The 20,360-nt window shown below is 43.4% G+C and overlaps 1 protein-coding gene and 2 long non-coding RNA genes across 4 annotated transcripts in view; 1 reads left to right on the top strand and 2 right to left on the bottom strand.

The window, feature by feature from the left end:
- Nucleotides 1–456, bottom strand: part of LOC131110214 (A disintegrin and metalloproteinase with thrombospondin motifs 2) — a 122,541-nt gene extending 122,085 nt beyond the window's left edge. Inside the window, exon 1 of one of the 2 annotated variants that reach the window (XM_058063074.2) lies at nucleotides 200–456. In XM_058063074.2, coding sequence (XP_057919057.2) covers nucleotides 200–287 — 88 coding nt within the window. In that variant the 5' untranslated portion in view covers nucleotides 288–456. The remainder of the gene's footprint in view (nucleotides 1–199) is intronic. The other variant, XM_058063075.2, reaches the window with a different exon arrangement.
- Nucleotides 457–633: 177 nt separating this feature from the next.
- Nucleotides 634–20,360, top strand: part of LOC144894636 (uncharacterized) — a 23,796-nt gene continuing 4,069 nt past the window's right edge. The window contains exons 1-2 of the long non-coding RNA XR_013625287.1: nucleotides 634–802; nucleotides 13,646–13,745. This is a non-coding gene — a long non-coding RNA (uncharacterized LOC144894636). The remainder of the gene's footprint in view (nucleotides 803–13,645; nucleotides 13,746–20,360) is intronic.
- Nucleotides 19,401–20,360, bottom strand: part of LOC131110439 (uncharacterized) — a 25,878-nt gene continuing 24,918 nt past the window's right edge. The window contains exon 3 of the long non-coding RNA XR_009120889.2: nucleotides 19,401–19,630. This is a non-coding gene — a long non-coding RNA (uncharacterized LOC131110439). The remainder of the gene's footprint in view (nucleotides 19,631–20,360) is intronic.

Here is a 20,360-nt window from a genome sequence, read left to right as displayed (position 1 = left end):
AGAGACGAGCCGATAGGACGGAGAACAGAGAAGAACATAAACACCGGCCACGCTCCACCACGCTCCACCACGCTCCACCACGCTCCACCACGCTCCACCACGCTCCACCACGCTCCACCACGCTCCACCACGCTCCACCACGCTCCACCACCACCACGCCGCTGCATGCCTCACCGCCGCCGCTACCAACCGTACGTACCAACGCTACTGGCGATGTAAAGGCCGCTGGTGTGCAGCAGAAAGGCCGGTAGAATGATTAGGACAGTAAATCCACGCGAGAGACCCATGGCAGCTCCGAACTGCGCAGGTGAGAGAGTGGGACTCCGGGCTCCAGTGTGGTGAAGTTCCCCCCCGGCCTGGCACACGAACAGCCACGCCACGACAGCAGCCCGCAACAAGACTGCCAAGTGCACCGGGAGAGAGGAGCTCTCCTCCCGTCTCTCTCTCTCTCTCTTTCTCTCCTCCTCCTCTCTGTGGAAGTCTCTCTCTCTCTCTCTCTCGCTCTCTCTCTCTCGCTCTCGCTCTCTTCCACTCCCACAACACTCGTCCTCTCCCCCCCTCCACTCCACTCCACATACACATATACAGGTGTGTTGGCCCAAAGACACTTAAGCTACTTTGTTGCGTATCAAATCATGCGTGTTTTTCAATCGCTACTTTTGTTTCCACTCGTCCCACCCAAAAATGCTGCAAAGTGTGGAAACTTTCAACATCCTGTGTGAAAGAAGTCAACAGCGCCCCGTGTGGCTGACTGAAGTACTGCGTCCATTTTGAATGGCTTCCAAGGGTCCAATTAAAGCAGGTGTGTCCAAACCTTTACCACAGAAGGGGGAGGGGGGGGGGCACTTGGAGATAAAATAAAACTAAAACTAAAACTAAAACTAAAACTAAAAATAAAAATAAAAATAAAAATAAAAATAAAAATAAAAATAAAAATAAAAATAAAAATAAAAATAAAAATAAAAATAAAAATAAAAATAAAAATAAAGTCTGCATCTGATTTTTGTACCTGTTACAAAGTATGAACTTTTGCTTGTTTTCTGTTATTTTATTTTTAGAAATATTTCAGCTTTCTTCTAATCCATATTTCTTGTCATTTTTTATATAAATATTTCTGGTAACAATATGTCCTTATTCTCATAATACTTTGACTTTATTACAGTAAAATTCAGACTCTTATACCCAACCTGCTTTTCAGAAAATAATAATAATTATATATAATTATATAAATAAAATAAAATTAAATAAAATTAAATAAAATTAAATAAAATTAAATAAAATTAAATTAAATTAAATTAAATTAAATTAAATTAAATTAAATTAAATTAAATTAAATTATTCTTTCTTCGTTTCTTACAATATTACAATAGTCTTTATTATTTCAACTTTATGGTATTTTTTAGGGAGGATAGGGATACGGAGGATAACTATTAACAGTTATTTAACCTTTAACATGAACATGAATCAAACGTAATAATTTTTTCTGGGTACATGATACCATACAGCATCCATATCAAACTTGCGCGGGGCCGCACTAACATTAAACTTTCAAATCAAGGCCTGGTTTAAAGAGTAAAACACAAGAAGGAAAGTAATAAGAGTTGAAATGTCCTAACAAGCGTGGTCGACAGAGAAAAAGTACACAGAGGCCGTACTATCTGAGCTAACAAACGTACGCATAAAAACCGGGTGCAGAAAGGTCGTATTTTAGCAAGCACACCTGGAAGATGAAACACTCAAACGAACCGACGGACCGACAACACCACACACACACACACACACACATACACACACACCTTGAGAAGAAAGGCCCGCCATCTTTGTCCCCGCCCTCACGGCTCAAGAAAATGTCACAATGTTCTCAGTCGATACACCCTGCGTGCCTACGTGGCCCTCCTCCATCTTTCTACCACTCCTGGTCGCTAAGCTGTTGCCATGGCGATACCAAGCCCTGCACCTTGAAAAGTGCACTTTGAAGAAGCAAGGGAGCGACAAACAATAATACCCCGTTTCCCCAGACAAACAAACACACACATGGACGTGTGTGTGTGTGTTTGTGGAGGTTATTATAGCCGTGTTTGGCAGGGCGGGGGGGGCGCGTGCTTGCATATTTTTCTGAGAGGTGGGTGTTCCGATGTCCGCTGTCTGAGCATGTGCAAACAGATTGTGAGCGAGGAAATACATCTAGATGGATGAGATGTGTAGCGTCTTGCGTCTTTAAGCATTGCGTCTTTAAGCTATACTTTGCTGTACTCATTAAATCCTCAATTGGATCATGCTGCATTCGTCCAGGGCTATACCAAGCGAGCATATGCCATAGTGTGTCCTGCAGAGCGACCATGGCTCGTCTCCAATGATTCCTGCCATCCTAGCAAGGTCAAGCAGCAGGCCACCATGTGTCTGCATGCATTAGCATGCCTTAACGCCGCAAAGGCAGGTGTTGCCGGTGTCTTCGGGAGGTTGCATGACGAGGCATCACGGCCCAATGGCGGCACATCAGATAAACGTTGCGTAACTTTGTGAGGATGTCTCGTAAAAAGCCGGGTTCAATTCCACCCTCTGTGTGGAGTTTGCATGTTCTCCCTGTGCACGCATGGGGACTCCGGTTTCCTCCCACATTCCAAAAACATGCTAAGTTAATTAACGACCCTTGTGAGGATAAGTGATAGAAAATGAATGAATGAATGAGTTCTCCTCCTATTTTGTGTGGAAGTGGTAACTTTTTGGCTTCTTATTTTGTCTTTCCCCACCCTTGGCCATCTCAGTGTGGAGTTTGCATGTTCTCCCCGTGCATGCGTGGGTTTTTTCCGGGTACTCCGGTTTCCACCCACATTCCAAAAACATGCTAGGTTAATTAACGACTTCAAATTGTCCATAGGTATGAATGTGAGTGTGAATGGTTGTTTGTCTATATGTGCCCTGTGATTGGCTGGCCACCAGTCCAGGGTGTACCCCGCTTCTCGCATGAAGACAGCTGGGATAGGCTCCAGCACCCCCTGCGACCCTCGTGAGGATAAGCGGTAGAAAATGAATGAATGAATGAGTTCTCCTCCTATTTTGTGTGGAAGTGGTAACTTTTTGGCTTCTTATTTTGTCTTTCCCTACCCTTGGACCTCGCCTCTTGCCTAAAGACAGCTGGGATAGGCTCCAGCACCCCCTGCGATGAATGAAATGAATGAATGAAAGTGTTTCTAGTCATCTTCCTACACCTCTCTATCCATGAGCTTGAGTCCAATGGTTTCCAGTCTACATTAGCATGTTTGTGGGCATGGGAGGAAGCTGGATATACCATAGAAAACAGGTATGCAGGTATGAAAAATCAGATAAATATTTCATATTCAAACCAGCTGCATTCTCATCACGTACTGACCGACATAAACAATAGCTAAAAGGATCTGGACGAGAAATTGATTTATGATGAAAAAAGCAATACATCCCATAGAATGCATATGCAGCCATTTTGCTTCATACCAACACACACTTAGAACAGGGAGATGAATATCATGAATATACCAACATTCATAGAACACATGCTCTCATAACTCATTTGATTCTTTCTGATATTATTCCTTCACAGTCAGATTTACTGCATGATTTTGTCAATACTTTTAATGGAGTGAAGAACTATGAAATCCGGTGGAGTTTGACCCCCACAGGTCAATAGTACCTTTACTTATTGCCTGGCGATGCCAATATGCCGCCATGCACTTCGAGACCACCCTCGGGTGTTTACTTAACCGGTGAAATGCACACACATAAAGAAAGGTACACACACACATATACACACACATATACACACATATACAGTATGTTATCTAAGAGCTCAGTGGGTGCCTGTGGCCTAGTTCCCCTTATGCCCCTTTTTCATCTGTTTGGACCGTCAGGGCAGCTAATTGATAGCCGAGAAGTTACAGCTTGTTGGTGTAGAACTCTGGACTACAATAATGGACGCATGATTTACACTATCTCAGAAAATGACATGTAAAGTGTTTTCTTAATTATCTTATAAGGGGACAATACAATATACAGTCAATGAAACCTGTGTTTTCTTTTTTTTTCTTTTCTATCCCCTCCTGCTCTGGCTCCAAATTTGCATAACAACAAAACATCATTCATTCATTCATTTTCTACCGCTTATCCTCACAAGGGTCGCTGGGGTGCTGGAGCCTATCCCAGCTGTCTTCGGGCAAGAGACGGGGTACACCCTGGACTGGTGGCCAGCCAGCCAATCACAGGGCACATATAGACAAACAACCATTCACACTCACATTCATACCTATGGACAATTTGGAGTCGCCAACTAACCTAGCATGTTTTTGGAATGTGGGAGGGAACCGGAGTACCCGGGGAGAACATGCTAACTCCACACAGAGATGGCCGAAGGTGGGGAAAGCCAAAATAAGAAGCCAAAAAGTTACCACTTCCACACAAAGTAGGAGGAGAACTCATTCATTCATTCATTTTCTACCGCTTTTCCTCACAAGGGTTGCAACGGGTGCCGGAGCCTATCCCAGCTGTCTTCGGGCAAGAGACTGTTTACACCCTGGACTGGTGGCCAGCCAGCCAATCACAGGGCACATATAGACAAACAACCATTCACACTCACATTCATACCTATGGACAATTTGGAGTCGCTAATTAACCTAGCATGTTTTTGGAATGTGGGAGGAAACCGGAGTACCCGGAGAAAACCCACGCATGCACGGGGAGAACATGCAAACTCCACACAGAGTGGTGGAATTGAACCCTGGTCTCCTAGCTGTGAGGCCTGCGCGCTAATCACTCGATCGCCGTGCAGCCAACAAAACATCAAATGGATGTAGGCTAGACAGGACAGAAAAAAGACTGTTCAAGTGTACATATAATAATACTTGGGCCTCATATTGATGACACTCAATGCCCAGTAGAGTTTTCCAAGGTTTTCCAAGGCGGGTGTCTAACCCTAGACACAGAGAGCCATCCACCAACAGAGGGATTTCTGTACTTCACTGCATTTAACCCAACCACAGGAATACTCAAGGTCCTGAAAGTGTCGTCACAACACTATAATCTTCCGTGGAAAGGAATGTGTGTTTGTGTGCAAGAAAGGAAGCAAAAGGGGAAATTTAGGCTAAAAATGGGACGGCGTGTCGCTGGGTTGGAGTGTGCAACAAAGGCGTTGTGCTGCCTTACTATCTTTATCCATTGGCGCTTCATCGGGTATCATTATTCTCAGCGTTATTTGAGGCAAGGCTTTTAGCGAGTTAAGGGGCGTCTGAAAAACTGAAAAATCAAAAGCCAGTTTGTTTTTTTTATTTTGTAAAAAGGCAATGTTATGTTAAATGTTATCCTGAAAAAATACTATATGAGATATGATATGAAAATATAGTAATGGTAATGGTTTTATTTCATTTGAACATGCATCAGATGACAATTGAATGCATCACATAATCAGTTCACAGTTTCACATGTCCAAAAGGAGTAGGAAGAAGCAAAGCTTATTAAATCCTACCCCTCCATCTGGTACTTTTACAATCAGTAACTGTTACATTTGTTCACTTCCTGCTTTCCTAATATAGTTTAAAATTTTTTTTTATTATTTTGTATTATATTTTTGTCACATAATCAGTTCAGAGTTCCACATGTCCAAAAGGAGTAGGAAGAATCAAAGCTTATTAAATCCTACCCCTCCATCTGGTACTTTTACAATCAGTAACTGTTATATTTGTTCACTTCCTGCTTTCCTAATATAGTTTTAAGTTTTGAAATTTTTTATCATATTGCTGTAATTACATCCTGACATGCTTATGAACTGATCCGACTGCAAAAAAAAAACGCTTCTTTATGATGAATGAAAAGGAATTAAATTAAAATAGGACATGTCCATTTGCAAAGAAGTGGAAAAAAAAACATGAATATTTTCTGAATAAATCTATATTTGTCTTTGCATTCCAAGCGCTTACAATTGGATTCATTTAACCGGGTGTAAAATGTGTCACTCTATTACTGCATTGATAATAAAACATGCTCACTCCTCTAATCCTAATTAAGCTCATGGCATGTTTTGATGGTGCATCAAAATAGCAAAACACTCGCACTGCTACATATTTCAAATACGGGAAGACATGAAAGCCAACCCGAAAATAGACAAAAGCCGAAAACAAATGAAGAAAAAGCTTTACCAAACAGTAATCCCAATCAAATTCAGAGTCAGGTAGAGTTAACGGGAAGGGGGGGGGGGGGGGGGGGGCTCAGGTTGAGTTGAGTTGACTGTCAAAAGGTTATATAATTTATATAATATATTATATATATATATATATATATATATAATTTATGGTCACGTTCTAAATATAGTATCTCATATGCTTCGGAACAGCACAAGACAAAAATGGCACAGGGAGGCTGACAACATGTGTGATGATGGAATTATGAGGCTGTTCAATCCAGACACTGAAGAGACGCAAGAGGAAGCCGGAAGACGGCGACGAATGACTTTTCTGGTAGGCTACTGTTATGCTAACCAGCCATATTATTTGGAAAAATAAGCATTTATTTAATTAAGATAAGTTAAGTTTGGTATTTCGAGCCCATGAGCACATGCGCTTTAACTTTAAAATTTAAAATGACAAGATTTTTCAAAGAATGACAATGAAAGAGCGAGGCTGACAACATGTGTGATGATGGAATTATGAGGCTGTTCAATCCAGACACTGAAGAGACGCAGGAGGAAGCCGGAAGACGGCAACAAATGACTTTTATGGTAGGCTAATGTTATGCTAACCAGCCGTATTATTTGGAAATAAGCATTTATTTAATTAAGATAAGTTAATTTTGGTATTTCGAGCCCATGAGCACATGCGCTTTAACTTTAAAATTAAAAATGACAAGATTTTTCAAAGAGTGACAATGAAAGAGAGAGGCTGACAACATGTGTGATGATAATGATAAAGATAACGATAAAGATAATACATTAGCTTGTCTTTTTTCAATCTATATAAATCATTTCACAAGCATTAAGTTAAATTTTTCTACCATTACAGATAAAATCAACTACGAGTGGTTACTCGCGGGAATGTTAAGCATAGGCAAGTAGCATTGGTGTTCAATAAAAGTTGCGCTTTAATGTCTCGGGGTCTCAAGGCATTGCCTTTCCAAAAGTCTAGCGGTTGCGTAACCAATGAGTACATATACTTTAACTTTAAAATAAAAAAATGACAAGATTTTTTTAGAGAGCGACAATGAAAGAGAGAGGCTGACAACATGTGTGATGATAATGATAAAGATAATACATTAGCTTGTCTTTTATCAATCTATATAAATCATTTAACAAGCATTAAGTTTCAGTTTTCTACCATTACAGATAAAATCAACTACGAGTGGTTACTCGCGGGAATGTTAAGCATAGGCAAGTAGCATTGGTGTTCAATAAAAGTTGTAATACTACGTTTTTTCGGCTGGAATTCTGTGTGAAATGTCCGAGTCCCTGCTTTTCATTGGAGACAGCAAAGAAAACAACTGACACACACGCAGACATATTAGATATCACGGTCGTTTGCAGCAAAAACAAACAACTAAGCTACATATAGTCCTGGAAACCGCAGCGTCTATTCCAGTTTGGCTAGCGTCCCCTGTGTGTGTGTGTGTGCGTGTGTGTGTGCATGTGTGTGTTCTACGATTCGTACGCCACAGCGTAGAAACATTTTATGCACCCCGACACAATTTAATTTAGTTTAATCACAGCCTTCCCACCGGGAACGCAACATATAATTAAACTTTATACAACTTCCCCTGCAGAAGAAGACTGTCTTTATACGGCCGCAGCACAGACACACAAAAGACGGAGCGCACAAAATAATCGGTGTTGCCGCATAATGAAACCATTATGTAACTTTTGATTTAAAATTCATCACCTAAAAATAAATACTGATAAATCCAGGGAAGTCGGCAATGCATAATTGAAAGAGGAACATGAACTAACCATGTTAACGCACAATGCATCTTTTCTATTACCTGAGAGTGGATGGATTTCATTGATTAGATTTTTGGGTTATTTCTCCATAAGAGTAAATGCTGTGCTTGCAATAACGCCGCGTATTAGATATGATATGAAGAAATTGGTTCTAGAGAGATCCGAGCCAACATGGCGCTGTTTTTCTTCCAAGCTGGTGAGCATTACGTGATGCTTTATTGGGTTAGCGACGACGTAACGCGGTCATCTGTCGGTCCGCATGAGGCTTTGTCAAGTGGATTGGCGGTTCCGTGGAAAAGAAGTGGGTGGGACTGTAAATGTCTCCGTTACGTTGAGACTCGGGGTCTCAAGGCGTCGCCTTTCCAAAAGTCTAACGGTTGCGTAACCAATGAGCACATGCGCTTTAACTTTAAAATTAGAAAGGACAAGATTTTTCACCAGCTGCACGGTGGACGAGTGGTTAGCGCGGTTAGCGCGGAGACCCGAGTTCAATCCCACCCTCGGCCATCTCTGTGTGGAGTTTGCATGTTCTCGTGCATGCGTGGGTTTTCTCCGGGTACTCCGGTTTCCTCCCACATTCCAAAAACATGCTAGGTTAATTAGCGACTCCAAATTGTCCATAGGTATGAATGTGAGTGTGAATGGTTGTTTGTCTATATGTGCCCTGTGATTGGCTGGCCACCAGTCCAGGGTGTACCCCGCCTCTCGCCCAAAGATGGGATAGGCTCCGGCACCCTTGCGACCCTTGTGAGGATAAGCGGTAGAAAATGAATGAATTAATGACTTCTCCTCCTATTTTGTGTGGAAGTGGTAACTTTTTGGCTTCATTTTTATCAATTATCCTCACAAGGGTCGCGGGGGGTATGCTGGAGCCTATCCCAGATGTCTTGGGGCGAGGGGCGGGGTACACCCTGGACTGGTGGCCAGCCAATCACAGGGCACATATAGACAAACAACCATTCACACTCACATTCATACCTATGGACAATTTGGAGTCGCTAATTAACCTAGCATGTTTTTGGAATGTGGGAGGAAACCGGAGTACCCGGAGAAAACCCAAGCATGCACGGGGAAAACATGCAAACTCCACACAGAGATGGCCGAGGGGGGGGAAAGACAAACTAAGAAGCCAAAAAGTTACCACTTCCACACAAAATAGGAGAACTCATTCATTCATTCATTTTCTACTGCTTATTCTCACGAGGGTCATGCTGGAGCCTATCCCAGATGTCTTGGGGCGAGAGGCGGAGTACACCCTGGACTGGTGGCCAGCCAATCACAGGGCACATATAGACAAACAACCATTCACACTCACATTCATACCTATGGACAATTTGGAGTCGCTAATTAACCTAGCATGTTTTTGGAATGTGGGAGGAAACCGGAGTACCCGGAGAAAACCCACAGGGTGGAATCAAACTCCTAGCTGCGAGGTTAACCACTCGACCACCACGCAGTCCATTGATATGATATATTATATATTTTCAAAAGAAAATTCTGACAATAATATCATTATTAAACATTTCAAAATGCGCCCGCTAAATAAAAAGTCGTATTTTTCCAATCGTCCCTTTTTAAAATTAATATTAAAATTCCTTCTTGTGGACCCAATCCCGCCATGTGAGTATTGACATGCGTATCCCATGCAGACGTGTACCCGCTACCTGGCGTATCTCGGGGAAAAGGCTAGAGGCTTTTGTTGCTACATCCGCCTCCGATGTGGAACAAAGGCCTGCTCCTCTGAGACCCCCCGCATCTCCCTCTCCTTGCCTCCCCTGACCCAGTTTACTTGATTGATTTCCACCCAGCAGGCTTGTATAACACTCAACAACCCGTACGTGAGGGTACAAGTACACGCCGAGATTTGTGTTCACATTAAAACCAAAAGGAGTAAAAAAGTAACCGGCTCACTTCTCTTTGACTTTCTCCTTCAATGTCTCCTTACTGTGACCGGAATGTCACAACAGATGAACTTTAAAAGCGACCAATGCCGTACAATCGTGTTCAAAGGTGCTTTTCCTAGCGGGATACGATAAATTCAACAGGTTTTTTTTTTTTTTTTTTTTAGGCAAGGCCATTACCTCAAGCAAGTCCATCTGGTCTCCCACATAGACCCACTATAACAGAGTGTACTGCCAGGACCGCTCCTCACACCCCCTCACACCCCCCTTCTCGTCCCTTTGGTCTTGCAAAGTCTGTGTCGCACACATCCGTCCAAGTACACAATTCCCTTTTTCTTCATTCCCTCTCATTAACTCCTCCATTCACACGCTTCATTCATTCATTCATTCATTCATTCATTCATTTTCTACCGCTTTTCCTCATGAGGGAGCCTATCCCAGCTGTCAACTGGTGGCCAGCCAATCACAGGGCACATATAGACAAACAACCATTCACACTCACATTCATACCTATGGACAATTTGGAGTCGCTAATTAACCTAGCATGTTTTTGGAATGTGGGAGGAAACTGGAGTACCCGGAAAAAACCCACGAATCCACGGGGAGAACATGCAAACTCCACGCAGAGATGGCCGAGGGTGGGGAAAGACAAAATAAGAAGCCAAAAAGTTACCACTTCCACACAAAATTGGAGGAGAACTCATTCATTCATTCATTCATTTTCTACCTCTTTTCCTCACAAGGGTCACAGGGGTGCTGGAGCCTATCCCAGCTGACTTTGGGCAAGAGGCGGGGTACACTCTGAACTAGTCGCCAGCCAATCACAGGGCACATATAGACAAACAACCATTCACACTCACATTCATACCTATGGACAATTTGGAGTCGCTAATTAACCTAGCATGTTTTTGGAATGTGGGAGGAAACCGGAGTACCCGGAAAAAACCCACGCATGCACGGGGAGAACATGCAAACTCCACACAGAGATGGCCGAGGGTGGGGAAAAGACAAAATAAGAAGCCAAAAAGTTACCACTTCCACACAAAATAGGAGGAGAACTCATTCATTCATTTATTTTCTACCGCATATCCTCACAAGGGTAGTGCTGGAGCCTATCCCAGCTGTCTACGGGCGAGAGGCAGGGTACACCCTGGGCTGGTGGCCAGCCAATCACAGGGCACATATAGACAAACAACCATTCACACTCACATTCATACCTATGGACAATTTGGAGTCGCTAATTAACCTAGCATGTTTTTGGAATGTGGGAGGAAACCGGAGTACCCGGAGAAAACCCACGCATGCACGGGGGAGAACATGCAAACTCCACACAGAGATGGCCGAGGGTGGAATTGAACTTGGGTCTCCTAGCTGTGAGGTCTGTGCGCTAAACACTCGTCCACCATGCAGCCGCTTTGTTATCTTTGTGTGGGTAAAACGATGTAATGTTTGTCCCTATTCAAGCATCTTTGTGGCTCGCCTGAGTATCATGCTATGGGACTTTTATCTGTGGCGACCTCAGCTCTAATCCGTCTTTTTCAATGACCGGCGTTCATGTTGTCAGTTGACTTGAAAACAGGGGGCACGGCCAGCAGCTATAAGATGGCGTGTGTGATGAATGTAGCCGTTGCCCTGGCGTTGAAAAGCCAGCCAGGGATCTCGACGACCTTCATCAATTGCGTTTGTGCTCCTGGTTTATCTGTTGACAGGATACCGTTGAATATCATAACAACGCGATAAGGGCAGCAGCTGGACAGAAAACAAGCCGAAGACGGGAAGATAGCACACAGAAGTGGATATTTATGAAAACGGAGTGACGAAGTGTGGTCACAGGGGGCACGGGGGGGGGGGGGTTTATGGGGCTGTGCAAAGCTCACACGATATCTATACACGATTATGCGCACGTGTGTGCTAGTTGCATAGCAAAAGGAAGGCTTGGCTGGCGGCCTGCGCTGGTTTAACTGAGATTTCTTCCTCCTGATCCAGTCACTCGCAGCCTGTGGTTTAGGCACCGTTTGCATGCCCAGAAATCACTAATACTCACTAGAGACCCATGGAACCAAACATCTTTGCTTCCAGTGATTGTTCAGCAAGTATAAGTTAGAATAATAATAATAATAATAATCATATTCTATTCTATTGTCTTGTATTGACTGTTATGTTATCGGTAATTCGGCTTTTGTGTAGAAATCAACTTGAATGAATGAAGCGGGGCTGCACGGCGGAGGAGTGGTTAGCACGCAGACCTCACAGCTAGGAGGCCAGGGTTCAATTCCACCCTCGGCCATCTCTGTGTGGAGTTTGCATGTTCTTGAATGAATGAGTTCTCCTCCTATTTTGTGTGGAAGTGGTAACTTTTTGGCTTCTTATTTTGTCTTTTCCCCACCCTCGGCCATCTCTGTGTGGAGTTTGCATGTTCTCCGGGTTTTCTCCGGGTACTCCGGTTTCCTCCCACATTCCAAAAACATGCTAGGTTAATTAGCGACTCCAAATTGTCCATAGGTATGAATGTGAGTGTGAATGGTTGTTTGTCTATTTGTCTATATGTGATTGAATGAATGAATGAATGAATTCTCCTATTTTGTGTGGAAGTGGTAACTTTTTGGCTTCTTATTTTGTCTTTCCCCACCCTCGGCCATCTCTGTGTGGAGTTTGCATGTTCTCCCCGTGCATGCGTGGGTTTTCTCCGCGTACTCTGGTTTGAATGAATGAATGAGTTCTCCTCCTATTTTGTGTGGAAGTGGTAACTCTTTGGCTTCTTATTTTGTTTTTTCCCCACCCTCGGCCATCTCTGTGTGGAGTTTGCATGTTCTCCGGGTTTTCTGCGGGTACTCCAGTTTCCTCCCACATTCCAAAAACATGCTAGGTTAATTAGCGACTCCAAATTGTCCATAGGTATGAATGTGAGTGTGAATGGTTGTTTGTCTATATGTGCCCTGTGATTGGCTGGCCACCAGTCCAGGGTGTACCCCGCCTCTCATCTGAAGACAGCTGGGATAGGCTCCAGCACCCCCCGCAACCCTCGTGAGGATAAGCGGTAGAAAATGAACATAACAACGCCGGACATTCTCAGAGATCCGTACATTTCCATTTTCTGTACCGCTTTGATTCAGTAAAAAAAATGGAGACTTTTGAACGACTCTTTTTGTGGCTCTTTTTACAAATCACCACTACGTCGGCTCCCTCTTCTGCATACAAACGCTCCGGCTAGTCATTGTTGTCATTATTATGTTATTATATAAATATATGTATATATATCCTTCTCTCTTCAATTGCCATTGTTTACTCGTGATGATGCAACTAACATGTTACACATGTTACAAGTGAATCGAAGCACAATCCATTTTAAAACCCTAAAAATGCCTCTCACACGCACACACGCACATCATGTAACATGATCGATAGAACATACAAAATCGGTGCCGCCATCTTGCGCTGCCATCATGTTGTTACGTCCTTCATATACTGTATGCCGTCTACTTTAGGCTCACGTATTGGACTTCAAAACCTTCATATCTATGGAAATATGTGCAAATATGTGCAAATATGTGGGGATCGGCTGTATCGTCATGCAATATTGTTTTCTATATGACCAAACTAAGTCATCACAATATTTACATTTGCACGATGACAGCACATTCTTTCTTCCGTGCATCTTCCCAGGCCTGTTGACAAGAAGCAAGGACTGTTGACACCATCTAACAAGTGGCTTCCAGGGATCATCCCGACATCCCGATGCCAAATGGCAGTTTTCCCCCCCTGAGAAATAAGAACTATTGCCCTTATTATTTTGCAGTTCTCTAACTTTCCATTTGGTGGCGTGGACTACAGCCGAAGAACAAGAGAACAAGAGGCACCACGGGCTGACATTCTAAAAGATCAAGGAGCTCTCAAAGGTCAGCGTTGCCATATTCTCTCTCTCTGTGGTATTGACACTTGATATTTCTGTGATCTTTTGCGCTAATTAAAAAAAAAAAAAAACGGAGGAAACAATTCGGGTGGTTTTGTGCTGCGGCCGTGTTCACGTTGTCTTCTTGGATAACACTTGACGGTAACGGGGGGGGGTGATTTTCAACATGGTGATGCCGCTGTCTTATGTTATGTTACGTTGTATTATCATGCAAAAAGCACATTTGTTCAAAATCCTTGTGATGAATGCACATACGCTACGTGTGGCGTACAGGTGACCATAATATAATAAAAGGCGACTTTCTTAATCCCGCGTCTGATTCATACGGTCCCTTGTGAGCTTTTCTATTTGTCAGTATTCATTTGCCTTCGGCTTCATAATGTATGCCTTGTCAGCGTGTATAGGAGGCGACACCCATCACAGTCAATTTAAATGTTAATTTAAACAGCAGCCGCTAATATCGGCTTTATCAAATCTGAAATCTGCTCCGGTATTTGTTGGCAGACGCTAAAAGGCTGATAGCTGCAATATGTTTCCAATGGTTTTCCGAGTATGCATAATCATTCCCAGTATGTTTACTGCCTCGCTTTGGAACGGGGGAATATCCTGCGTTTGACCCGTAATTCATTCATGACGTGGATTTGGTCATTGGGCAGGAATGGGAACGTGCAAAAAGCAACGTAAACGACATTTTATAGTGATGATGTCATCAAGAAGCACTAAACCAGACCTCCGTAAGTTGTTGTCACATTTGGATAACGTCCTAAGTGGTGCAGTCAGGACATTTTTTTTTAAATTATGATCTGGAATTAATTGAGACAATTAATCTGTTAATTAATTAATCTCACCTAAAAATTGCAGAGAACAGCCTTGAGTTTGAGGTATTTTCATTGAAACTAATTCCAGTATGGCTGCACGGCGGACAAGTGGTTAGCGCGCATACCTCACAGCTAGAAGACCAGGGTTCGATTCCACTCTCGTTTGCATGTTCTCCCCGTGCATGCTTGGGTTTTCTCCGCGTACTCTGGTTTGAATGAAAGAATGAATGAGTTCTCCTCCTATTTTGTGTGGAAGTGGTAACTTTTTGGCTTCTTATTTTGTCTTTCGCCACCCTCGGCCATCTCTGTGTGTTCTCCGGTTTCCTCCCACATTCCAAAAACATGCTAGGTTAATTAGCGACTCCAAATTGTCCGTAGGTATGAATGTGAGTGTGAATGGTTGTTTGTCTATATGTGCCCTGTGATTGGCTGGCCACCAGTCCAGGGTGTACTTCGCCTCTAGCTCGAAGACAACTGGGATAAGCCCCAGCACCCCCGCGCGACCCTGGTGAGGATAAGCGGTAGAAAATGAATGAATGAGTTCTCCTCCTATTTTGTGTGGAAGTGGTAACTTTTTGGCTTCTTATTTTGTTTTTCCCCACCCTCCGCCATCTCTGCGTGGAGTTTGCATGTTCTCCCCGTGCATGCGTGGGTTTTCTTTGGGTACTCCGGTTTCCTTCCACATTCCAAAAACATGCTAGGTTAATTAGCGACTCCAAATTGTCCATAGGTATGAATGTGAGTGTGAATGGTTGTTTGGTTTCCACCTCCAGTGAGAAATATGTCTGTGTTCTGTTATCAATCTCCAAATAATTAGAAAATAAAAACAGGTCCATGTAAAGTGGACACTTTTCTGAGCGAAAAACAGGCATTGAACACTGAACTTGTTGCTTTTCCTTTGCTTCACATCATATGAAATAAATAAAATACACTTTCTGCCATGTTACATTTCAGAAGTACGTGACCCGTCACTGAACACATTACACACACGGCTAATTTCAAACACGTTTGAGCAACAGCCAAGCTGCTGTCACACGACATGAATCAAGACTCAACTTGAGCTATGAACGCTACAGTGAAGCTAAGATGAGTTTTAAAAATGGCCGAAGCAACGTGTTGCAATATATATATATATGTGAACGGCGGGTTCAGTCAGAGTTCAAACAGCCTAGCAACAAAATGCGTCATGTTGCCCCTCCTCGTCTCGCCTCGCCGGCCACATGTTGCACTGTTTTCCTTCTGTCAGCACCAATTCCCAAGCACTTCCCACACCTCGCTGGATCATACACAGTCCAGGTTAGATGCTAAATCTCATGGCTTGTCTCCAAACTGAAGATACTAAGTACAAAGTTCATGTAAGTTCCACGCTTGCGCAATACCTCAACCTTCAACGCTGCTGTTAGATAAAAACCAGGGTGGCTCACAACAGCAAAAAAACAAAAAACTGTAAAAAAAAAAAAAAGGGCTATAAAAGCAAGCCAATAGGAAGTGATCATGTTGTCACGTTGTGTAATTGCCATGTGTATTGGAACGGGTTCATATCCACCAGCCAATAATAATGTAGTTGCCTGTGGTTACCAGTGTGGTTGCGTGTGCACGGTACGACCGTGTGTCAGACTTCCTGTATAGGATAAAACGGGCGGTATCTAATGAAGACAAACCAGGCCTGGATGTTTTGTAGAAAATGCTGCTCATTCCGCCACGCAATGCAATGCAGCTGTAAAAACATCGACTCAATCCCGATGCTCATTTGTCATCGTGTGATCGCTGCCTCATCGTAGAAACTCATGATATAGACGCTGGACGCCGGCGCATAGCTGGGATTCATATTGTTGCATGCATGGTGGGGACGTCTGTGGTGCTGGCAATAACGAGTTAGAAGGGATGTCGCAAGAACTGTGAGTGGCTTACCACTTCCACACAAAATAGGAGGAGACCTCATTCATTCATCTTTGATCGCTTATCCTTACAAGGGTTGCGGGGGTGCTGGAGCCTATCCCAGCTGTCTTTGGGCGAGACTGGTCGCCAGCCAATCACAGGGCACATATAGACAAACAACCATTCACACTCACATTCATACCTATGGACAATTTGGAGTCGCTAATTAACCTAGCATGTTTTTGGAATGTGGGAGGAAACCGGAGTACCCGGAGAAAACCCACGCATGTACGGGGAGAACATGGAAACTCCACACAGAGATGGCCGAGGGTGGGGAAAGACAAAAAAATAAGCCAAAAAGTTACCACTTCCACACAAAATAGGAGGAGAACTCATTCATTCATTCATTTTCTACCGCTTATCCTCACGAGGGTTGCGGGGGTGCTGGAGCCTATCCCAGCTGTCTTCGGGCGAGAGGTGGGGTACACCCTGGACTGGTGGCCAGCCAATCACAGGGCACATATAGACAAACAACCATTCACACTCACATTCATACCTTTGGACAATTTGGAGTCGCTAATTAACCTAGCATGTTTTTGGAATGTGGGAGGAAACCGGAGTACCCGGAAAAAAAAACCCACGGATGGACGGGGAGAACATGCAAACTCCACACAGAGATGGCCGATGGTGGGGAAAGACAAAAAAAAGAAGCCAAAAAGTTACCACTTCCACACAAAATAGGAGGAGACCTCATTCATTCATTCATTTTCTACCGCTTATCCTCACAAGGGTTGCGGGGGGTGCTGGAGCCTATCCCAGCTGTCTTTGGGCGAGATTGTGTACCCTGCCTCTTGCCTGAAGACAGCTGGGATAGGCTCCAGCACCCCCGCGACCCCCGTTAGGATAAGCGGAAGAAAATGAATGAATGAATGAATGAACTTAATATATTTGTGAAAAACTGTAAAAAAAAAAAATGTGCAAAACTGCAATATTCGAAGTATAATCTGTTGAGGGACGACTGTATCTACAATAGTTTAGTTCTGTACGTACAAGGATACTTGAGCTAAACGAACTTTTATCTGAATTGAGACTAATTACATGGTATTTGTATTTTATTAGACAAGTCTATGTGTTATGGAATTGGATTGTAACCTTGTCGTGATTCTTGATATCCTGTATCCTGAAATAGAAAAGACATTTAGGAGTTTATTATTCTCTCTGGAGAAATAAAATTTGCATCCACTGGCAGTGTTCAATTAAAGCCTTTACACACACACACACACACACACACACGTGCACGCGCGCACACCCACAGGGCTGGGATTTAAAGGAACGTCACAATCCAATTGAAGCATGCAGCTTACATTCTGATCAACGGCAGCGTGTTCCGCACTGATCGCTCTACAAGTGCGGTTATGAAAGAATTTGGTCCGCACGGACGTCAAATGCAGCGTGAGGATTGCCGTCATGCTACCTGGAGATAGCATCTCTGTCACATGACAAAAAAGAAAATCCCTGCCTGTCAGCTGTCCTGTAATGAATGCGGCTGCACACCTCTTGTATTTACCAAGCACAAGGTGTCCGACTGGGATCATCGTCCAACAGGGGACTCAAACACGCGGCCCGCGGGCCAAATGTGGCCCGCCGGACACTAGTTTGAGGCCCCCGTCTTGATATGAAAGTTTAATGTTAGTGCGGCTCGCGCAAGTTTGATATGGATGCTGTATGGTATCATGTACCCAGAAAAAATTATTATTATTATACACAAATTACGTTTGATTAATGTTCATGTTAAACGCTAAATAATTGTTAATAGTTATCCTCCCTGTCCGTGTGGAAGTGGTAAGTTTTTGGCTATTTAAGTTTAAAGGAAATAACTTGAAGGCTACCGTTTAGGTCGCTCGCTCTCTAGTTTGCGAGTTAGCATGTGTCTCAAGACCCTGCATGTTGTAAATAAAAAGTATAAATGTGACTATAGTCGTGCATGCACGGGGAGAACATGGAAAACTCCTTACAGGGTGGAATTGAACTCTGGTCTCCTAGCTCTGAGGTCTGCGCGCTAACCACACGACCGCCGTGCCGCCCGGAAAGACAAAATAAGAAGCCAAAAAGTTACCACTTCCACACAAAATAGGAGGAGAACTCATTGATTCATTCATTTTCTACCACTTATTCTCACGAGGGTCGCTGGGGGTGCTGGAACCTATCCCGGCTGTCTTTGGATGAGAAACCTGCGTGCCCGGAGAAAACTCACGCATGCACGGGGACAACATGCAAACTCCACACAGAGATGGCCGAGGGTGGAGAAAGACAAAATAAGAAGCCAAAAATGTACCACTTCCACACAAAATAGGAGGAGAACTCATTCATTCAGTCATTCATCGGCAAATAACCGAGCATGTTTTTGGAACGGAGGAAACGGAAGAAACCAGAGTACCCGGAGAAAACTCCATACAGAGATGACCAAGGGTGGAATTGAACTCAGGTTTCCTAGCTGTGAGGTCTGCGTGCTAACCACTCGACCGCCGTGCAGCCCAGAAAATGTATTTAGTAAAAAAAAAAAAAAAAGATACGTATGACCTCACCATCCATCCTTGTCTCCTTTCAATTATTCATCTGCATCTCTTAATTAGATGGCAGAATGAACCACATGTCTTCCCAGTTGCCAATCACGAGGCAGCTCATGCGTGACCGAGGGATCAGCGTGATGTGGCTGGAGCTCTCCTTTGCTCTTCCTGCGATGTGATTGGTTACCTCCGAGAAGGAGATGGGAGGACGGGGGGGGGGGGGGGGGCAGGGTGGTTAGATAAGTGCCCGACCTAAAGTTATGTAACACTCATCGATTGAGAACATACAACAAAAGCCACTTACCCTGCCCCTGAAGTTTGTGTTCTCTCGCCTTGCTGCCCCCCGCCCCCGTCCCCGTCTGGGGAACCCCAGCACCTCTCCTCAGACAGCTCAAAAAGTGATAAAAGATATTTAGCATTTCATAAAAGCAGAATGGAAAACAAAATATTAACATTGGCTTATGTTCATTAGGTCTCAATCCAAAAAACATCGAACACTTGACACTCAAGGAGCTCATCCAAGAAGCTCCTCCAGGGCAAAAAAAAAAACTGCTGGCTTTACCACAACTGGAAAATTGGGACAATCCACAAGGAGACTGACCAGAAACCTGACACAGGATGGGAAAAAATGTAGCTTACATCCCAATCGAGGAATGCCATGATTATATATACTGAGGTCATCGTTGAGGAAACTGATGTTGAAGATGTCCTCAGTTTGTCTCACTGTGGGAAAGGAGGGACTCTTTTCAGCTGGATATGATGTTGTTGGACAGCGTTGGGTTTGTGATAACTTCTACAAAGTTAAGAACTTCCACTGAGACACAAGGCCAAGCGGAGCTGGGATATTGGAATGTCATTCCATAGTTTGTGGAAAAGGATCAAATGTTCTGCATGACCTCGCTTGCCTGTTTGGTCCGAGGCTGGACCAAAGATTGTTTGGCCGCCATGTTCTCTGCACTACAGAGAACATACTAACTCTTTATTTCTAAAATCACAAATACTTCAACTTGCTGATATAGTTCATTTTCAAACAGCTAAAATAATGCATAAGGCTAAAAAATAAGCAATTAGCTAAAAATGTCATCCAATACTTCTCTACAAGAGAGGAGAAATATGATCTCAGGGAAGAAGTACATTTGAAACACTTCTATGCTAGGACTACGTTAAAAAGCCATAGCATTTCAGTATGTGGAATCAAACTATTACTATATTGTTCTACTATATTGACAGTTGCTATGGTACCCATTATGTCATTGTATGGTCATATCACCTTGTACTTCGGTACAGAACAATTTTAATTTTAATTTTAATTTTAATTTTAATTTTAATTTTAATTTT

The sequence above is a fragment of the Doryrhamphus excisus genome, linkage group LG22 (assembly GCF_037039965.1).
Source record: "Doryrhamphus excisus strain RoL-2023G ecotype Guam linkage group LG22, RoL_Dexc_Guam_v1.1, whole genome shotgun sequence".
In the NCBI taxonomy this organism is placed as follows: Eukaryota; Metazoa; Chordata; class Actinopteri; order Syngnathiformes; family Syngnathidae; genus Doryrhamphus; species Doryrhamphus excisus.
The sequence above is the reverse complement of the archived record's forward strand: the minus strand, read 5'-3'. Positions and strand labels throughout refer to the sequence as shown.